This window comes from Cenococcum geophilum (assembly GCF_001692895.1).
Source record: "Cenococcum geophilum 1.58 unplaced genomic scaffold K441scaffold_13, whole genome shotgun sequence".
NCBI classification, from domain to species: domain Eukaryota; kingdom Fungi; phylum Ascomycota; class Dothideomycetes; order Gloniales; family Gloniaceae; genus Cenococcum; species Cenococcum geophilum.
Window position 1 is genome coordinate 744,945 of NW_027137571.1, and position 21,880 is coordinate 766,824.

Genomic DNA, 21,880 nt, shown 5'->3' on the forward strand with positions numbered 1-21,880 from the left:
CTAGCAACTAGCTCTTACTATAGTTCTAAAGACTCTACTATAAGGCACTTACTACAGCCAAAAACACAGCTACTATCCCTAGTATCTAGGGTGAAGCAGCTAGTTCAGAACTAGAAAATAGAGAAGATTTCTTTAGAGTGGCAAAAACTATAGTCTCCTCCTATATCTGCATCCTTTTCTATTTTAAAGAATAGTAAAGAAGAAGCTGTACATGAACATCTAAGACTAGTAGAAAATTTACAAAAGTCCCTAAAGTGGGACCTAGTAAATATATACTATACAAATAGCTCTAAAGATAGTAAATTAAATATAGCTACTGTATGCAAAATAGGGGAGAGAAATAGGATTAAATATGTAACAAACTGGAATCTAGGACCCTATATAGAAATTATAAACGTAGAGCTTTATATAGTTTATAGGGCCCTAGAATACCTAAAATAATAAAGACTAAAAGAAAAATAAGTCTATATCTTTATAGATAGCAAAGCGGCTATTAAGAGATTATAGCTTAATTCTTTTATAGGGGGATAAGAGCTAGTCTTTAAAATTACACAAAGCTATTTCTACTTAGTGTGACGGCGCTAGAGCGCGTTACCTGCCAAATTCTGCCTAAGTTCTGCTATATTCTGCCACCTGTTATACTATCTCATACTATTGCGCACTATTTGGTACTGTTTAGTACTATTTTCTACTATTAGCTCACCTACTACTAGCGCCTTAGCGGCTCGCGCTACTTATTTGTTTATACTAGCCCTAGCGACCCCCTTTCCTTCTCCTTAGCTTAGTATCTTTGTAAGATAGCATTCTACAAGCTTTAGTTTAGAGGGATTTATACGAGCCGTTACACTTAGCTAGTAAGGATATCTTTATTAACTTTTATTAGGTTCCTAGCTATTTAGGAATATATAAAAACGAAATAGCAGATAAGCTAGCTAAAAAGGGCCTTTCTAAAAGAAAATTATAATCTTCTTATACTTCTCTAGCCTACCTAGGGAGACTAGTAAAAGAAAAGATACTAGAATAGTAGAAAGACAATTAGCAATAGAATAAAAGTAAAGGAAAACACTATACTAGAATCTGTAAAGGAAACTACCCCTTTTCTTTTAAAGCCCCTAAGGATAAATATCCTAAAAGGCTATAATCAGCTCTCTTTTAACTAAAAGTAGGGAAAGGCTTCTTTAAACCCTTCTCTAAAACAATAGGGAAGGATAAAGAAGGTAGATGCTTTAGGGACTATACCGCGGTACAAAACCCTACGCATCTATTACTAGAATGCAGACTATATTAGGAAGATAAAAAGGAAATGCAAAGATAAATAGGCTCTTCTATTTCCCTAGAGAAGCTTTTTTATATAAAGAAAGGAAGAGGGGCGCTTTATCTATTTCTAAGTAGGACAAAAATAGCTATTAGAAAGTGGCTAAGAGCAGTAAGATCTCTAGAAGGAGGTAACTCCTACTAAAGTCCTAGTAGATAGACTATAGAAAGCAAAAGGATAGAATAAACTATAAATAGGATAGGGACAGGCGTTAGGATTACTTATATTTTAATTTTTTCTACTATTTTCCTACCATTTTCTCACTACCTAATAGTTGCTAGTAACCTAGTATTTACTAAAAAGCTGTAAATCTCTAGTCTAAGGAGTTATAAACTACTAGGATATAGCTACTAGTATATATTAAGCTGCCTAGAAAGGGTTTATATATATAAAACTATAGCGCTATAGCCTAAAGGCTGCATGCGTAGTATTGTACGTAGTATAATATAATAGATATAATAATAATTATAATAATAATTATATCCTAAACCTTTACCCTAAATCTCTACTTATACTATACTATAAGCGCCCTATTATTCTATTTAGGCAATATTTGGTTACAAAAGCGTCAGATTAAATCTAAACTAAAAGTCCAGTAGAAAGAACGCGTTTTTTCCCAATTTAACACGCGTTTATAGCTCTACGGGTTATACGGACGTGTGAAATCTAAAGCCTTTAGATTTAAATCTAGAGCTTAAAGCTTTAGATTTAAACTAACGCCAAGACCTTAGTTTAGATTCTATATATGATAAAGTACGCCAAGTTTTAGGTTTTTTTGGCGGTAAGAGGAACATTAAAACTTTTGTAGCTGGATTTTAATTCTAAGGGATGCAACCAAACAATCGCGTTAGATTTAGATTTGACCTCTAGATCAGATTGATTCTGGAGCCTTTAAATTGATTTTAGAGTTGTAACCAAACATTCCCTTAACCTATATAGCTAATATCTAAAATTATATTATATACTTAATTATTAAAGTCCATTACATTAAGTTTTAAAGCTTTTATTTTACTATAGTGGTTACTTTTAGGTCTCTAAATATTTATATTAAGTATTCCGCGAACCTATTCTAACTAGTAAATATACTTCTTAGTTAGTAGTTACTATACTGCTTTTCTATACCTCTATAAGGTAAGATTTAAACTACTTAAGTGCCCTTCCTATTAGGAACAATTCTGCGTAAGCTATTTAATCTATAGGTATTACTAGCTTTGCTCCTTTTTATATAACCTTAAAGTATATCTACGTTAAGAATCCCTTAAGTTTTAACTTCTCTTCTAAAAATCGCCTAATAGATAGTAGCTTAATCTTTACTACTCTAATCCTATTAATCCTTTCTTTAAGTATCCTATTATTGTCATTAATTAATTAACTATTACTTATAGTTATCTAACTACGACTAGCTAAGAGTTAGTATTTACTATACTAGTGTTATTAACTAATCCTAATATTGTTACTGCTGTTAATAGCGTTATAACTAGTGCTTTTGGTAATATATTATTCGACTTCTTTTATTATAATTATGGTAGTAAATATATAATAAAGCCTTATAGAAAATACTACGGTAAACTTATTAAAGGGCTAGGTATATAGGTATAGAATAGTTAATAACGTAAATATAACTAGTAGAGTGGTTACCTAATAGATTAACTCTAATTATATTCTAAGATTTACTACAAAAAAGAAAACCATCTAAGTAGGGACTGTAGTCCTTTAAATATATAATACTGCGCCTTAAAAAATATACTAAGTATATTAGTATATTAGTACATTAGTATATTATATTCCTATATTCCCATATTTCTATATTCTAAACTTATAATATAACTAGCTATATAACTCAGCTACCTTTTATCCTATAGCTTAATTAGTTTTAGCATCTCCTATACTATCTTAACTAACCTATATATCTCTCTTCTTAGTAGTGCTACTACTGCCGATATAAGGTCCGTAACAGAAGGGCTTTATTAAATTAATAATACTCTATAAGTTAGCTATTTTCTTAGCTAGCTTATTTAGCCCCTTTATATTAGCGGTATTAGGTAGGACACTAATAACCTTACTAAGCTCCTATTAAGCCTAGATATATAAGTTAAACTAGTCTTTAACATTTATAGATATTTAATCATTTTAAGGTTTAGAAGGTAGCTTAAATGCTACTAGTATACTTTTAGCGGTTTTATCTACACTAGATCCTAAGGCGTTTTACAGTTATATTATTAGTATATTACTGTTAAGTATAGGCATTAGTTTTCTTTTTAGAGGTATTATAGAAAAATTAAACCAGCTATCCTTTTAAGGGGATTAGTAAGGATTTAAATATAAGGTAAGAATATAGATAGGGAGTCTAATAATAGAATAATAGGGTATATTATATATATAGAGACAAATCTTTAAGGGAAAAGGAGGAGTCTATATACGAGGTAGGAAGGGTTTTTCCTAAGTATATACAGCGCATGTACCTTACAGCTATATAACTATTTATTTAGGTTTCACCTAATATATTTATAGCAATTTATAGAAATCTATATAAGTAGCCTAGCAAATTACCAAAATCGCGACTTACGCCGGTTTTGCAGACCCTGATTTTCGCTTATAATAATATTCCTAAATTTTTTTCCCTAATATACCCTTTTAAAAAGGAGTAGGAAGAATTTAAATATAAGGGGACTTTATAGATAGGGGGCTATAAGGATATAATCGTAGAATAGGATAGTTTGATAAGAGAGACGAATCTTTAAAAAGGTAAGGCCTTTAAGATTATAAAGACTATATACTATAGGTATATAACGTCTTAGCCACCCAAACGAGACAGCTACCCACCCGAGACAGTACACGGACCTCCTACGAAAATCAAAATCAATTTAATATCAAAATCGACCCCAAAATCAACCCCAAAGTCAACCTAAATCTACCCTATTATATAAATACACTATAATCTATTAGTAGTTCCTTCTAAACCTTCTTTATAAAGGTAATAACCCCCTATAATACAGCCTTCCTTTCCTTTACCCTCTTCTCTTCCTATTCCTTTTAAAGCTTTTTATTCTTCTTCTTCTATGCCTCTGCTATTAATAAAACTTATACCTTCCTATAAGTAGCTCTTATCTTACTAATACGCTCCTTCTTCTATCTTTTAAGAAGCTCCTAATTTGTTCGCTTAAGGATTATATTATTAGCTACTATACTTAATATAAACTACTAAATATTATGCATAACTTAAGAACGTAGGGGTAATGTACCTTATAAGAGCTGCCTAAATATTTTAGTAAGTCTCTCCTCTACGGAAGGAGACACGGGTATATTAAATTTGTGGCTATTTTTGTCTATAAAGCTTATATAGGAAGGAGTTATTAGCTAAATCTTTTTTAAAATAACTAAAGGGTTAAACGGTAAAAGGTGTTACGGTACTAACCTAACGCATACTATTTCATACTATCTTATACTATTTCCTACTATTAGCTAGCCCACTACTAGTGACTTAGCGGCCGGCCCTACTATTTATATATAATACCCCCTTTCTATCTTCTTTCCCTCTTTATACTATAACGTAGTTATTTAGTCTACTTTATTATAGCACTGTAACAGTTTATAGTATCTTTAATTTACGCCCTATTGCGATTACTAATTCCTTATACCTTAGCTAATCAACCTCTGCCCTAGAGCAATTATAACCTATACGTACCTCTGCTAAAACTAATACGTCCCTAGCACAGTCTTAAAACAATCCTTAGTTTTTACCTAGCGCCTAAATAGGCGACACTAATGACGCCAAAATAGCCGAAACTTAGAACCCCTATAACGTTTTTATAGACCTCTTTATAGAGATATACCCTAATATCGCGTAGATAATCCGCCGCTCCCTACTATACCCTAAGACCTTTAAGCCTAGCAAAGCTTACCTTACCCTTACTAACTATACTAATAAGTTCTTTAATAATATTAAAGTAGGACTATAGTATATATATAATATAAACACCGCTAATAAGAAAGCTAACGAAAACCTTAGTACCCTTATTGCTTCTTAGATAGGAACTATTAACTCCTAAATAGAGACTATCGCCGTTCTAAAATAATTAACCCCTATAATAACGGTAGTAACCTAGTAGAAAAAACGGAGATCTAAAGACCCGCTAATATTTAGCGGAAAAGGTACCCCGCTAAAATAATAAGCTAATTTTAAGACCTAGTATATTAAGATTAAGGGAGTCTTTAACCAGGACTAGGACTACTTTAATATAGTTTAGTCTTAGATCCTTTATATCTTAGATATACTAAAGGATAAGGCCTATATGTTTATTAAGTAGGGCCTAAAGCTTATATATAAGAACCTAAACAATATATCTACGTAGAAATGGCCTACTAAGAAAGATATGCTTAAAGACCTTACTACCTACTATAAGGTCCTTAATATAACCCAGGTCGCAAAGAATAAGCTTAACTATTTCCCCTAGGGCGAGCGTAATTACTAGTCTTAAAAGGGAGAGCTTAATAAGCTAATAGTCCGCGCTAAGAAGATAGATAAATAAAAGGTAAACCTACTCTAAAAGTTTATTTCTCTAAAGATAGAAGAGCTGGTACTTAAACTTACCTATAAAATTAATAACAGCGACTATATAGGTTAAAGTAAGCAGATAGATATATTCGCTAAAAACCTTGCAAACTATATATACTAAGCCAACCTTAAAAAGAACGTTAATTACTGCCTACCTACTTAAGCCCCTGCCCCTATATTAACCCTAACCCTAGTAGTAACTAGAGAACCTATAGACCTTAATAAAATCTTAAATACGGAGTATAAGCGCCGCGTTAATAATAGATTATACCTTGCCTATAGCCTACCTGGCCACTAAAAGGACGCCTATAACCCCGTTAAGATAATAAACCTAGTCTTAATATTACCCTATTAAATAACGCAAACTAATAACTGCGGATGCGGTAACTATGGAGTTTATTATAGACGCGGCGACCGCGGAGCCTATTATAGCCGCGGTAAATAACCCCCCCCCCTTTAACCCTATAGCTTAGTTACTCTAAACTATACCCTATATAGGAGCCCAACCTATTAATAACGCCTAGTATTAGCGACTCCGCGCTAGCGAATATAAATATAGCTATATTATTAGCGAGATATTGTCTTTCTATACCCTAACTAAGACTAAAACTAATACCGCTAGCCAAACAGATACTAGACCGCCCTACTAAAACAGCCCTATACCCTAGTTATTAAAAGGTAAACCCTTAAACTAAGTTACGTCTAAGGGTCTAAACTATATAAGGAGGAAGATGAGAAGATTAGGTCCCTATTACTAGATTAATTAATCCTTTTTATTAGTAAGCTACTACTTAATCTTAGATTAGTAAATAGTAATAAGAAATTAATCCTTATTTAAACCTAACTCTCCTTATTATATAACCTATACCCCTAAGTTTATATTAATATAGTAAGCCTAGTAAACTTTAGTAGTACTATAATAGCATTTACTAACACAGAGTTTATTATAAGAAACTATAACGTTATAACTAAGAAGCTGCTAGTACCTAGGCTACTATACCTTGCAGATAGTATCCTAACTTTGCTTATTATAAACTACTTTACCGCCTAAATATTAATCGGCCTTTATACTAAAGCTATACTCTTTTTTATTACTAAACTCTCGCCTACTACCCTAATTATCCTAGGTATGCCCTAGCTTTAGAAGTATAAGCCCTGTCCTAGCTTTAGGAAACTTAAAATCCGCTTTAACTTAGACTACTACTTTAGGTACTACCTCTTATAGGGGATAACTAATGGTAGTAGGGACGCCCTATATAGATACTTAGTACTACTAAGCCTAGTGCCTAAAACTATATATAAAGCCCTAATAGTAGAAGACGTTCCTAATAAGGGGGAGCCTATATAGCTGCAAAGAAATAAAATAGTGGAAGACTGGACTACTTTAGTACTTAAAACTAAAATAATGGGCTAGCTAGCCCTACTAAGACTAAGGAAAAAAGTCCGCTTTGCGCCGCTATTATTAAAAATCTAACCCTAACCTAGGCACTATTTAAACCCTAGCCGCCTAGTCTAATATCTAGAACTAAGCTATATACTATATATATACACTATAGCTCGCGTTATAGTAAGGACTAGCTATAAAACTACTAAAACCCAGATAATAGAAACCGCGCCACCGTAACACTTAACCTTATACCTATCTCCCGCGCGTACTATATAAGGCTACCGCCTTATTTCTGCCCCCCTAGGCCGACTAAGCTATACTAGCCTAGCTATAGCACCAGAAAACTAGACACGCCCTAACCTAGACAATATTAAATATACTTATACTATTAATTTTACCTAGTTCTATAAATAAAAAGACGTAAAGGTAATAAAGATCTATATAGCGGAGCTGGTAGAACTAGTTAAATAAGATAAGCACTAATAGCTGCTTAAAAAGCTGCCTATAGGCCTAATAGAAGTACCAAACCTATTAGAAAGGTCTTTCCGCCGGCTAGTAAAAGGCGACTATATAATAAAGAAAGCCTATAAAGTGCTCTCCCCCTACTTTTATAACTTCCTTAAGATAAATCTAAAAACTAAACCTAAGCTTTTACGTTAGAAGATAGTTAACACTAATATTAAAAATTTCTTAAAAGGTAAACTAGGATTAACCTATAAAGATATTATATAACGCCTACTAAAGGAGTTTTATAAATATATTAAGCACTTCCTCCCTAAGAATATAGATAAGCTGCCCCCTTACTAACTATAGGACCATAAAATTAAGATTATCCCTAAAAACTAGGCCCTATACTATAAAAATAGACCACTTTTACTTGCTAAACTTAGGTATATAAAGAAGTAAATTAATAAGATACTAAATAAGGGTTTTATCCGCAAATTAACCTTACTAGCTACTATACTACTTCTCCTTACTACTAAGCCCGGCGGCGGTATATAAATCTACTATAACTACTAAGGCCTAAACATAGTTACAATTAAGAATTGGTACCTACTACTACTAATCTATAAGATACTTAACGTACTTTATAGTGTTAAATACTTTACTAAACTTAATATAATTGCTGCGCCCAACCAGATCCGGATTATAAAGGGCTATAAATAGCTTATAATATTTATTACCCAGTTTGGACTCTATAAGATACTAGTTATACTATTTAGCCTTTATAACGCACCCACTACGTTTTAAACCTATATTAACTATATTCTATATAATGCCCTTAATAACTACTATACTGCCTACCTTAATAACGTCCTTATCTTTTCTAAAATACGCGCTAAGCATACTAAGTATATAAATTAAGTTATCTAAAGACTTAGTAATGCTGGACTTTAGATTAATATTAATAAGTTTAAGTTCTACTCTACTAAAACAAAATACCTTAGCTTAATTATCTTAACTAATAGTATAACTATAGACCCTAAGAAGGTATAGGCCTTATAGGAATAAAAGGACCTAACATTAATTAAAGAACTATAATAATTTCTTAGCTTTGCGAACTTCTACTAACAATTTATCTAAGGCTACTTTACTATCGCTATACCTATAATAAAACTCCTAAAGAAGAATATTAGATAGCTATGGGGGTTAAAATAAGCTAAATCGTTTAAGGCCCTTAAGGGAGCCTTTACTTTAGTACTAGTATTAATATATTATAACTATATAAAGAAAACAGTAGTAGAGATAGACGTATTAAATTAGGCTTCTAGCGGAGTCCTTTCCTAGTATAATAATAACGGAAAATTAAGACTAGTCGCATTCTTCTTTATAAAGCACTCTATACTAAAGCATAACTACAAAATCTATAATAAAGAACTCTTAGCTATTATTAAGGATTTAGGGAAATAGCGTCCTAAGCTATAAGGGACTAAGAAGCCGTTTAAAATTATTACCGACTATAAAAACCTATAGATGTTTATAACTACTAAGTAGCTAAATTAGTACTAAGTTTAGTGGGCAAAGTTCCTTTTATAGTTTAACTTTATAATTATATATAGACCTAGCAGTAAAGCCACGCTCCCTAATACCCTAAGCTAGCTATTAGAAATAAGGCCTAAGGACGCTAATAATAAACGCCTCTACTACTAAGCCTAAGTTATTATACTGCCCTAGAAAGTTAACCCTATAATTTTAAAAGAATTACTATATAAGTCCTGTAATTATAACGACGTAGAGTTTATAGCCGCTCTAGACCTTAAAATAGCTAAAAGGTTACTAAATAAGTTAATTTAGCTAAAATACTAAGAGGGCGAACTCGTAAGAGATATAATAGCGGCCTTATATAATTAGAAAGCTCGCCGTTAGCTAAAAAAGATTAGGAAATTACTCTATTATAATAAATTAAAATATAGTATTATTAATGGATAGATCTACTTTTACTAACATCTCTTTATCCCTAACGCCCTAGATCTCTACTTAAAAGTTACCTATCGCTCTTATAGCAGCGGCCTCACTAGTTACCCTAGCTAGGTTAAAACTCTTAACCTTTTAAACTAAATATATTAGTAGCTAGGAATCTCCTAGTTTATAGCTACCTTCGTTAAAGACTATGCCCTATACTTTTATACTAAGACCCCCTATTCTACCCTACCCGGTTTTTTAAAGCTATTAGAATTACCCGCCCGCCTATAAACTAATATCTTAATTAACTATATTATAACGCTGCTAGTATACTAATGCTATAGTAAGGTATATAAATATATCCTTATTATTATAGACCGCCTAACTAAAATATAATACCTTATTTTAGTAATAGGACTCTTAATAAAGGAGCTAGTTAATAGCTTTGTTAATAATATATATAAGCTCTACGGTGCACTAAGTATAATTATTTTTAATTATAGTATATAATTTATTAGCAACTTCTAGCAATAACTAAGTAAACGCCTTAAGATAACCTTATAACTAAGCTTAGCCTAATACCTAGAAATAGATAGCTAAACTAAAATTATTAACGCTGCCGTAAATAAATACCTTTATGCTTTTATTAGCTTTATATAGGACGACTAGGTTAACTACCTGCCGCTTACTAAGTTAATAAGAGTATAGGCATCTCCCTATTTTTTGCAAACTACAGCTTTAACCCTCGCCTTAAAATTAAGCCTACTAGCCCCTACCTACTAACACTATTAGTATAAGTAAAGAAGGAGTTCTTCTGCGTAGACTTTATAGCTAACCGCTTTAAGCGGATATTAACATAGCTTAAGGCCCTAGCCCGGATTTTATAGTAACGCTATAAAGATAATACTAATACCTATAGGGATAAGAGCGCGTTATTCTATAAAGATAATATAGTTATAGTTAGCTTAGAAAATATAAAGATAAATAAACTTAAGAAGAAATGGGATAATAAATAGAACGGCCTGTACCCCGTACTTGTAATATACTAAAGGGCAGTTATAGTAAACCTCCTAGACTATATCTAAGTAAATAAATCCTTTTATATATCTAAGGTCCGCCTTTAGGCTACTAAAGAGATCCCTAGCTAAGCAAATATTAATACTATAAAGTGCCGTAATATATAAAGATAAGTAGTAGAGAGAGATAATAATGGCAATATAGAAGATAAATGTGTTACGGCACCGTAACGGATCTAGTCAGGGGGCTCTCGCTTGAGCCTTGGCATATGTATATAGACGTGTCCTTTTCCACCTTCTGCTCCTTATCTTGATATCCGGGTCAATAGACTACCAATTGTACAGGCTTGCATACGTTCTACGGCGCTCGTGCCTCGATTGACTGAGTCGCTGTGATAAAATGGGAGTTTAAGAAAATCCTTAATATATATAATAAAGACCCCTAGGGCCTAACTTATAAGATTAAATGGAAATATTATAAGAATATAACCTAGCAGCTAGAGGAAGACCTAAAGGGTTATAAATAAGCTATACAGCGCTTTTATAAGCAATACCCTAAAAAGCTAGGACCCTTAAACTAGGTATAAGATAAGAAAAAGTTACGCTAAGGTTACGGCCGACCACCATATTAAATTTTATAGTGGTTAAGATGTTATAGAACTTTAACTAGCAGTTAAAGTTATTTAATTAGCTAAATTCTTACTAAGAAACGCTACGCGAATTAATTTAGGTAGTAGTGTGGAGTTTTACTAACCTTACTTACTGTAAGCTTTGTAGTGTGTGGGAATTGAACGAGCAACTTAATTGTAAATCTATGGAAATCAAGTGATATAAATACATGAAAGTAGACCCCGAACTCTGAAGCCCATGACTCATTTCAAACGTATCCGAGACATACGAGGGTAGTGCTGACGCAGGTAAAACAGGGCAATATGCAAGGTCCGGTAGTCGGTTACACACCCCCCCAGATTTGACGGTGTAGTCAAAGCTGTAGAAAGAAAAACGAAGGCAGGAACTATACTCCCCAGCTTTATATCTCTGGACATAGAGCTATATTTAAAGAGATGTCCTCTATAGCCTCTTAGGAGACTATATTCGGAAAGGTGTTTAGCCTCTTAGGAGACTAGGTTCAAAGATATGTCCTCTCCAGCCTCTCAGGAGACTGTATTCAAAGAGGTGTACTGATTTGATCTGCATTCGAGGCAGTCAATTAATCTGTGCTCGCGGTAGATCTTTTTGATCTATAGTCGAGGTAGATGTTTTAGCATCCTTTATAGGAGGCTCTACTGAATCGTTTGATCCAGGTGTGGTGTTTTGATCTGCATTCGAGGCAGTCGTTTAATCTGTGCTCGGGGTAGTCATTTGATCTGTAACCGAGGTAGACATTTTGATCTGTATTCGAGGTAGTCATTTGGGCTGTAGCCATATGAGCTGTAATCGAGGTAGATCTGGAGGTAGTCACTTGGTGACTCTGGTGACGTTAAGACGTCGTTTGATATGGTGAGGCTTTGGATATAGCCGTCGTATTTGGCCGAGTCTCTTGATGACTCTGGTGACGTTGAGACGTCGAGATTGGTGACGTTAAGACGTCGAATTTGGTGACGTTGCGGTCGTTGTAACTGGTGCCGATTTAGGCTGGTGCCATTTAGGCTCGATTGGTGCTTTGGAATCAAAATCAATTGTTCCGTTGTAGTATTGGTGCCTTCCTAGAAGGCCTTGATTTGATTTGGCGACAGGCCTATATCGAGGCTCTGGTTTGGTTTGATTCGATGTTCGCTAGCTGGTCGTTCGAACAGTTGTCTGGTTTTGGCGACGGTCCTCTGGCTGCCGTCGGTCTAGTGCCTTCCTTGTGTCTACCCAGTATCCTTGTCTCTACCATCAGTATATCCAAGCTAGCTTCTGCTCTGGCTCCGTGCTCTGGCATCTCGCTCTGGCTCTGTGCTCTGGCATCTCGCTCTGGCTGGGCTCTCCCTTGGACGCCATATGAGGTCGTTACGCTGTGGTGGATAGGTCGACTCTGTCGAATGGTTGTGTATCTGGGTTAAAGGAGGTTGGGCTCGTACGGTCGGGTTCGTACGGTCAGGTTCGGTTCGATCGATGTTCGATGTGTTCGATATTCGATATTCGATCGTCCGTTTGGTAAATAAAGGTAATCACGAGTATAAGAGAGGTACTGTCAGATAACTCATATAGAGCTATTCATTGATGAAAATGGGTTGATTGATTGATGATCTTTTTTGGTGTCTTGATGGTTGATTGACCTAGGGCCCCTAGGCTTAGACGAAGATATTTACAATGCACGTGACCCGTGCACGTGACTCGTGCACGTCCTACGCCTCCGAGAACACAGATTATCTGACAGGTACCCGGAAGAAGCTCAAAACACTTGCAAAGGTGGAAGAAGTAGTGACTTCTTAAACGAGGTAGCAATTGATTGCTTAGTAAGCGCTGAATGTACAGATCAGATGCAGTACGGTAGGCAGGCCGGGCTTATAACTGTAAGCTTTGCAGTGTGTGGGAATTGAACGAGCAACTTAATTGTAAATCTATAGAAATCAAGTGATATAAATACATGAAAGTAGACCCCGAACTCCAAAGCCCATGACTCATTTTAAACGTATCCGAGACATACGAGGGTAGTGCTGACGCAGGTAAAACAGGGCAATATGCAAGGTCCGGTAGTCGGTTACACTTACTAAACTAACTAATTAGGATTTTCTATGCCCGGTATAGAAAATTACTATTAGCTCAGTTAAGGGCGGTAAGCGGAACTAATATCTTTATAGTAAAAAATAGGCAACCCTATATACTGCCTATTTTTAAGTTATTTATTTAGTTTGGGGACTAAACTATCTAGGGGAGAGAAGTACTATTACGGCACTAACCTAACGCATACTATTTTATACTGTCTTGTACTATTTCCTACTATTAGCTAGCCCACTACTAGTGACTTAGCGGCCGGCCCTACTATTTATATATAATACCCCCTTTCTACCTTCTTTCCCTCTTTATACTATAACATAATTATTTAGTTTACTTTATTATAGCACTATAACAGAAGGCCAATTACCCGCCATGCACTTACTCTATTAGTTAATAATATAGCTTTATCTTATATAGCTTAGTAATACTTAAGGAATGTAGGCTTAGTAATATTAATAGCTTTATAGAAGGTAGAGTTATAAAGGCGTTTTTAATAGGCTTTTAATAAGGGGCTAAATATGCTAATATTTAGGGGTTAAAGTAGGTGTATTGAATAAGGTAGTAGACAGAGAGGGATAATCTTATAAGCCTCGCAATACTTAATAAATTGCATTAATACGTGGCTCTTATGTCCGTTAAGAATTAATAGGCGATAGATTTCTTAAAGGCGTGGCTCTATATACTAGTTAAAGTGTTTTAACTAATTAACTACGATGTCTAAATTTGTCTACCCTAAATCGCTTACTTAAATTACTGTCTCGCGATTAAGTCTAGGTAATATCTAAGATCGTTATATTTACTTTCCTTAAAAGATAAGGTAGGGAGGTAATTAATATTAACCTCCTAATTGACCTCCTAATTGACTTCCTAATTAACCTCTTAATTAACTTCCTGATTGACCTCCTAATTAACTTCCTAATTAACCTCTTAATTGACTTTCTAATTAACTTTCTAATTAACTTCCTAATTAACCTCCTAATTAACTTCCTAATTGACCTCCTAATTAGTAGTAGATTTAATTTACCGTCCGACCCGGTCCCCCTAATGGGTCCACGCAGACTAATTCCTATGGGAAAAGCTCATATTATACTAAGAAAACCTATTTTTGGGTGAATAAAAAACCTCCAAGGGAAACGTGAGAGGTAATACTTCCAGATAGCATCCGTACTACATCAACGGGAGGAGAAAAACACCATTAGGTTGCTGCTTTGAGACTCCCCTTACGCGGGAGTGTCTAAAATGCCTGTCTTACCCTTGTCTGCCATTTGAACCATTTTTGCCACGTCTGTGTATTGCCTATATAAAGTTGTGTGCCTGTCCCTAGCTCCTTTTCTAAGTCTCCTGTGAATATCTCCTGATAATAATAACGCTTGCGCTCCGCCCGGGCCTATATGCTAAGGTCTCTTATCCATTCCTTTATTAAAAGGTTTCTATAACGGGGTGTATATAACTTGGTATCGCTTTTGCCCTAGGTCCTAACCCTAGGCCCTTATACCTATTTGTGAGGTGTAGGAGGACGCTCTAGTATTTAATAGGGGTGACCAGTCCCTATAACTAGATACCTAGGTTACCAGGTAATGTTAAAATGGGGGGCTTCTGCTACGCTTAGGGCGCGGATTGTTTGCGTATGTATATAGTTGCTGTGTGGTGTATGTAGTATTTGTAGGAGGGAGGGGGTACGCCGGAGGGATGATTGCTTGTCGATTTGAATGACCGAACGTGTATAATAGACGTAGTAGCTATATTTAAACTTTTTGCTGGGGCTCACCCCCCAGTGAAAAAATTTTACACCACCACTACTATGTCGCTGCGTAGGCGCTGCGCAGCCGTACATACGTCTCTGCGTTTGCTCTGGTAGTCTATTGACACGATCTAAATGGAACATCAATAGTAGCTGCTAGGTTCCCGGGCTCCACCGCGTGGAGGTGTAGAGGCCGATTTCATCGAGCCCTGACCTCCTAATTAACCTCCTAATTAACTTCCTAATTGGCCTCTTAATATACACTTAATAATAGATACCTAATCGCGATTACCTAGCTCTGTAATAAAGGCTTAAGCCTCTAATTAAGGAATAAGTACCTTAACCTTATTGCCTAACCCCATTAAAATTCCTTTCTTATCTATATTATATTAATCGCCTAGGGAAATTGCGTACTTAGTAATAGTAGCTTTGTAGAAATTAAACCACTCTTTAATAATCTCTAGATCCTTAGTATCTTTTTGCTTTTAATTAAGGCCTTAGGCGAATTAAGCTTTAAGCTCTAGGTGTTAGGTAAGGAAGTTTTTATACTAGTATTAGCTAAGCTCTAAAGGACGCTTCTTTATAGTAAGGATACTTTTAGCCATAGATTTAAGGTATTAAATTTAAGGTGGCCAACCTTAGGCTTCTATTATATTAATCTATTTAACTAGGGAGTCCTCCTTAATAACTAAGAGCTTTTAAAGCTTTTGGTAATACTCCTTGCTTAATTAGTGGCCGTTGCAACGATGGTAAATAGAAGAAGGTAATAGATTATATATTCGGGCAAGTAAACGGCTAGATTAATTAGGATTGGCTTCTAATAATTAAAGAACAATTTGAATTCGATCTTCTTAGCCAAGCAACAGCAATTAGGGGGTAGTAGAGGAGTATTTTGATATTTTGATTTTGATTTTCGTAAGAGGTCCGTATACTATCTTGGGTAGGTAGCTGTCTCGTCTAGGTGGCTAAGACGTTACCTTTAGTACGTAACCAGTAACTATTTAAGGGGCGTTTAGGGGTTATTTTAAAGGCAACCTAAGGTATCCGCAATAAAATCTACCTTTAAAGTTTTTTTTTAACCTTTTAAAGTTTTTTATAAAGGTACTAGATAGGTATTAGGTTAGCTTTAAAAGTCTTTCCCATTACTTAAGGCCCTAACTTTAACCCTTTTAAAGTTCTTTTTAAAAACAGCTTCTTTAAAGGTTAGGTCTGCCCTATATTACTACTAAAGTACCTATACTTTTAATAACCCCTTAGCTTTCTACTAAAAGAGGTCTAGTTTCTTACCATATCGTTAGCGTTTAGAGCCACTAGTTTAAAATATATATATATAGTAATCCATAATAGGGCTCCTACGCGTTTTATTTTATTATAAATTATTAGCTTATTTCTAGCCTAAATAAACCTAATCTTCTCCTTTTTATAGATGCTACTATTTTTATTTTTAAAGGGGTTTAAATCTATCTATTAAGTATAAGTTTATATAAAGTTTATAAACTGGCGGAAGTTATAGTAGTTAAGCTATATCTTATTCTAAAATAGCTCTATATTATTATATTAGACAATATATAGATCTTAAGTCTATTTCTTTAGAAAGGTTTATAGCTATAGCTATATAGTAATTTACTCTTTATTAAGCTAATTAAGTATAATCTAGTTTAGTAATTGGTCTTTAATTTTACTAATAATCCAATATATACGCTCTTTAGTATTATCTTATATTATTAATATTTTAAAGAAGTTGTCTATCTTATAAACCTAATCGTCTAGCTATTAGGTGTTAGGTCTATAGCGAAGTTCTAAACTACTAAAGGCCTTAGCTAGTTAGTCTATATCCTTTTTCTATTTATAGCGTAGATAACTCTCTAAGTCTTTTATACCTTCTTAGGTAGGTACTAAATAGCCCCTAAAAAGCCCTTAACCTTAGCTAAGTTATAATTTTTATTTATTTAACCTAAATTAAGCTCTACTAGATCTAGACCTAACCCTAAAGATTTCTAATATATTTATTAGTGGCTTCTTCCTATATAGCTTTTAAGAGCCTTATGGTAGCTTTCTAATATCTATTTTAAAGATAATTAGTTTAGGGCTCTTAACTTTCTAACCTTAACCTTAGGGAAGCTCTAGTTATAAAGGTAGTATTAGTACTAATAGCTAGTATAGATTTCCTAATAAGGCTTAAGTCTTAAGTTAGTAGTTAAATTAAATTACCTAAAGGGGTAGGCCTACTTAGCTCGTAAGTAGTCTATATACCACTACTATACTAATTATAAGCCGATAGTCTTCCGGAAGGGTTTTAGTTAGGTCCCTAATTAAACGTATTAGTATATTTCTCTAGCATTTTTAGCTTAGAGAAAGATCTTAAAGTTACCTCTAGCGCTTAATCTTCTAATTAGCCTAGGTAGGGCTAAAGGGGCTTTAGTTACTTTTTAGTAACGTTTTAACCGTTATAAAGGGTGTCTATATTTTCCTTAATAGTAACCATAGGTGTATAAGAGTCTTTAAGCCCTTAGAGTATCTAAGTATTAAAGCTTATTTAGCCATCTTATCTAAAGGTTTATATTATTACAATCTCTTACTATTAAAGGGACCTTTTTACCTTAGCGTGACGGCTTTCTATAAGGTGCCCATAGAGTTTCTATTTAGATTATCGCGAGATTTTAAGGAAGGATTATAGTTATAAACAAAAGATATAAATAAACAATTTAGTCTTTAAGCTAGCTACCTTTCTAAAATATAGTAAGAAGGATTTAAATATAAGGGGACTTTGTAGATAAGGGGCTATAAGGCACAATTATAGGAACAAGATAGATTAGTAAGAGAGATAAATTCTTAAGAAGGTAAGGCCTCTAAAATTATAGAGACTATATACTATAGGTATATACTTCTAGTACATAACCGGCAATTATCTAAGAGGGGTTGTCTTAAGGGCAACCTAAAGTATCCGCAATAATATCCCTTACACTACTATAACTACTATTTTCTATATAGCTATAAGTCATTCTTATAGTTAGACTAGAGTATATAAAGCTTCTTTTTCTTACCCTTTATATAGCTCTAAGAACTTTGTTTCTCCTAGCTATTAATATCCTTAAGTAAGGCTTAAACTAGTTCTTTAAGTCTTAGTAAAGCGGTTATAGGTATTAATATTTTAACATACTACTAAATCTAATTAGTATTTGCCTTTACCTTAGTAACATCTATCTATTTATCCTAGTAGTTAGGCTTACTAGAACTATAAATAAGACAGTAACAGGTGTATATTATTAGGAGTTTATTGTCATAAGCGTTTAAAATTAATATAATAATAGGAATAAAGGCTTTAAATTAAAGATAATATAGTAGACGGCCTAGGCTTATACTTATCGAACAGGACGATTATAGATAAGAACTCTAGTCTATTGCAAGAGGCTATAGAGCCTCATTAAATACATAAAAATGGGTGGGTCAAGACACCCCTAATCTACGCTTGATATGGCGTATGTCACGGAAGTGGGCACGAGCTGGAATACAATGTACTAAACGGGGTAGTAATTGAAGAAGGCTACGTACGCGTAACTATGCGTGGTTGATACAAAGACATTTGGATGCAGAAACAGAACAGGTCAGGTACGGGTATAAATAGGGGTTGTAGGGGAACGTGCGTAGGTGTCTCGGGACGAACGTGAGCACGGGTCAAGAACGTTGAAACGCGCAGGGACGTGAGAACGTGTGAGTCCCGTGACAGCGTGTAGTGATCGACACCAGGCTGACACCTAATCATTCCAATATCCAGCCATTGAATTGGATTCCGTCAATAAATTATCAGGTTTTAATGTTGCGTGACGGCAACACAATGAGGGATAGATAAATTAACTGCCGGGAGCGTTCTTGTGATGACTGCACTCCCAACTGTTACTTTCACGGGGGTTGGGACAGCCAGCCACGGAACAAAGATCTAAACTTGTCAACCCATTATATCGCTTGTGATAACTTAGGATATTATACTTACAGCTATGTTTCTGGCAATAGTACGGGCTACCCTGGTCCTTGATCTGCTCCTTGGGATTGAAACAACTGGTACGTGTGCATTCATCTACGTATCAATTAGCTCGTGACATTGCTTGCAACAAGTTCAAGCCCTTCGCGTACGATGTTGGCAGTAGCATGACTTAGTCTCTGCCACCTCATTTTTACATATTTGGCACTGGTCTGAAGAATGGTAAGGGCAATGAAATTGATTCAGATAATGTGTTCGCCATTTATACGTACGTGTTTCACACAAGTCAGAACCAACTTCGTGCGCTCTACCACAAGGCTCAATCCGAGCCTTGCACCGATCTGTTGATTTACTTGTTAGAACTTGATGTCCGATCTGGATGAGGTGCTTACGATTGTTGCAGGCTAGTGTTCCGTCTATTAACCTTAAGCCGCATGATGATCTGTTGCATTTATCTTGCTCTTGATTAGTTTAACCCGCAAGAAGAAAAGATATATTAGGTAGCTTACGATCCTCGCAATATCTGAAGACATCCACAGCCCTTTTATCGCAAGAGCTCTCAAGGCATTTATCTTGTCCTGTCTTAGCTAGACAAATATCTCAATCAGACTTACTTTAATATACTTACGAAGCTCACAGCGTTTATGGTCATGGTGTCCGTTACTCCCGAAATATTTTAAGTGACAGTTGTCTTCACAACACTTATCTGAATTGGATGGGCTTAACGCACTTGAATCAAGGGAGTCGACATCTGACTTACGCTTGCTACAATAAGTGGACCAAGCGCGCGTTCCATTATTCGCATATGATACAACTCCTTCAGTACATGATCTAAATTCGCAAGTATCTATACTTAAATTAAAAGCTTGTGACGTGTATCTGGCGAGCACATTTATCTACTCACGGAAATCACAATATCGGGCTGTGATCAGGTTGGGAACGCCAGGTTGAAAGAAATAGATGAGTTTCTTCGGATATGTGCATTTGAGTTGCTCGCATTCATCTTTTATTCCCGTGATTGTGTTAGCATGCACGGAAAGATCTAAATGCTGAGAGTTGACTCACGTTGTGCACAATACTCCGCCTGATTATAACCTACTTCATAGCATTTCATATTGTGAAAACCTGGCCACTCGCACTTAGCGCTCGATGAGGGACTGGGTTGATGGGAAGGACTGGGTTGATGGGAAGAACTGGGTTGATAGGAAGAACTGGGTTGATAGGAAGAACTGGGTTGATAGGAAGAACTGGGTTGATAGGAAGAACTGGGTTGATAGGAAGAACTGGTTGATAGGAAGAACTGGGTTGATAGGAAGAACTGGGTTGATAGGAAGAACTGGGTTGATAGGAAGAACTGGGTTGATAGGAAGAACTGGGTTGATAGGAAGAACTGGGTTGATAGGAAGGACTGGGTTGATGAGAAGGACTGGGCGTAGCGCCTGGAGACGAGTAGTCAACTTTTGGAACCACAAATTTTGACTTCTTGGGTTTGGATGCCATGATAAAAGATGCAAGAAAATTTGATTTTCCTACCGGGGCACACCCCAACCTTATAAATAACCCTACCCCACCATGATCACTAATCAACCTCCTACCGTACATCTCAGCACCCCGCACACTCCATCATACGCCCGATTAATAGCTGCCGGTCATAGCGGCTGCAGGGGGCTGTGCGCCGTTGGATTAGGTAGTACCTAATAAAAGAAAATCAAAATAATTAGTTGGCGACCTGTATAATCATTAAAGGGTTAAGTTATATAAATGTGGTACTATAAGGCTAGGTTTGAGAGCTTTTTAGGTTGCCGATCCGGTCAGTACTTTTAGACTGCCACGCGATTGACGACTGCAAAATCGCGAGATCTACATTCTTATCGCCTACCACCGGAATTTATAGTCGTCTTTCCGTTTAACTACTTTTGCTGCTAAGAATACGATAGCTAGAGGCCTTTAAGCAGCTATAGTAATTAAAGACTTTATTGTTAAGGCCCTAGAAGCCTATCGCGTGGTTGTCACAGCGACTCAGTCAATCGAGGCACGAGCGCCGTTTAGAACGTATGCAAGCCTGTACAATTGGAATGTCTATTGACCCGGATATCAAGATAAGGAGCAGAAGGTGGAAAAGGACACGTCTATATACATATGCCAAGGCTCAAGCGAGAGCCCCCTGACTAGATCCGTTACGGTGCCGTAACAGTGGTTAAACTCGATCGCGCTAGTAATACGGGCCTTCTACGGCGTTGTATAGTGTTTTTTTAAAACTTATGCTGCTTGTAGTAGAAGTGTTATTTATTATTTTAAGAAGTATAGGGATAGGGCATAGTATAGAGTGCTCTGTATCTGCAAAATGTATAATAAAATATACGGGGGGAGAGTTTTTAGGGTACTCTCGCTTATTTACAGTCTTATTTTTTTTTACTCGCGTGACTGCCACGTAGGTGATAAAAAAACTAGCACTGTAAAATAGTTTATCTTATATTGTTATTGTCTAGTATTATCTTAGTCCTAGACAATTAACTAATTATAAGCTGCTTATATAACAGATTAATTATCTTATATTATTGTCGTCTGGTATTATTTTATTCCCAGACCTTCTTACTAAGGCTTACCTTGCTAAGCCGCTAGCCGCTTTTAGTAAGACCTTTATTAGAAGGTCTAGTACACGGTTTAGATTTTTATTAGTCCTATATAGGGTATTTAGGCCTATATATACCTACTTTAAATGACCTTTCACCACACATGCAACCTTACTAAAAGGTAGCGCCGCACTTTAAAACTTACGCA

The 21,880-nt window shown here is 35.4% G+C and overlaps 3 protein-coding genes across 3 annotated transcripts; all 3 read right to left on the reverse strand.

Moving 5' to 3' along the window:
* Positions 1-11,609: 11,609 nt before the first annotated feature.
* K441DRAFT_656982 (uncharacterized protein) lies at positions 11,610-12,406 on the reverse strand (the record flags this gene model as incomplete). The annotated part of the gene is given in 4 exon segments (XM_067648103.1): positions 11,610-11,781; positions 11,816-11,934; positions 11,938-12,123; positions 12,226-12,406. A coding segment is annotated over 1 exon segment (186 nt), but the record flags the coding sequence as incomplete, so codon positions are not given.
* K441DRAFT_656984 (uncharacterized protein) lies at positions 12,365-12,914 on the reverse strand. The gene has a single exon (XM_067648104.1). It carries the CDS (start codon positions 12,598-12,600, stop codon positions 12,415-12,417), a length of 186 nt encoding a protein of 61 aa, XP_067505888.1. The 5' UTR covers positions 12,601-12,914; the 3' UTR covers positions 12,365-12,414.
* Positions 12,915-18,643: 5,729 nt separating this feature from the next.
* On the reverse strand, positions 18,644-20,530 carry K441DRAFT_694918 (uncharacterized protein). The gene is made up of 9 exons (XM_067652769.1): positions 20,165-20,530; positions 20,004-20,102; positions 19,860-19,946; positions 19,728-19,805; positions 19,609-19,671; positions 19,492-19,554; positions 19,252-19,440; positions 19,112-19,195; positions 18,644-19,057 (listed from the first exon to the last, which is right to left on the reverse strand). Exons 1-9 carry the CDS (start codon positions 20,211-20,213, stop codon positions 18,972-18,974), a joined length of 798 nt encoding a protein of 265 aa, XP_067505889.1. The 5' UTR covers positions 20,214-20,530; the 3' UTR covers positions 18,644-18,971.
* Between the last annotated feature and the right edge of the window lie 1,350 nt (positions 20,531-21,880).

Coding starts and splice junctions, on each gene's coding strand:
- K441DRAFT_656984 (XM_067648104.1), bottom strand. CDS start 12,600: ATGCCAGAGCACGGAGCCAGAGCAGAAGCTAGCTTGGATATACTGATG.
- K441DRAFT_694918 (XM_067652769.1), bottom strand. CDS start 20,213: ATGAAATGCTATGAAGTAGGTTATAATCAGGCGGAGTATTGTGCACAA. Junction 20,103..20,164: donor GGCGGAGTATTGTGCACAAC/GTGAGTCAACTC, acceptor CGGGAATAAAAG/ATGAATGCGAGCAACTCAAA. Junction 19,555..19,608: donor CTTCAGATATTGCGAGGATC/GTAAGCTACCTA, acceptor ATCAAGAGCAAG/ATAAATGCAACAGATCATCA.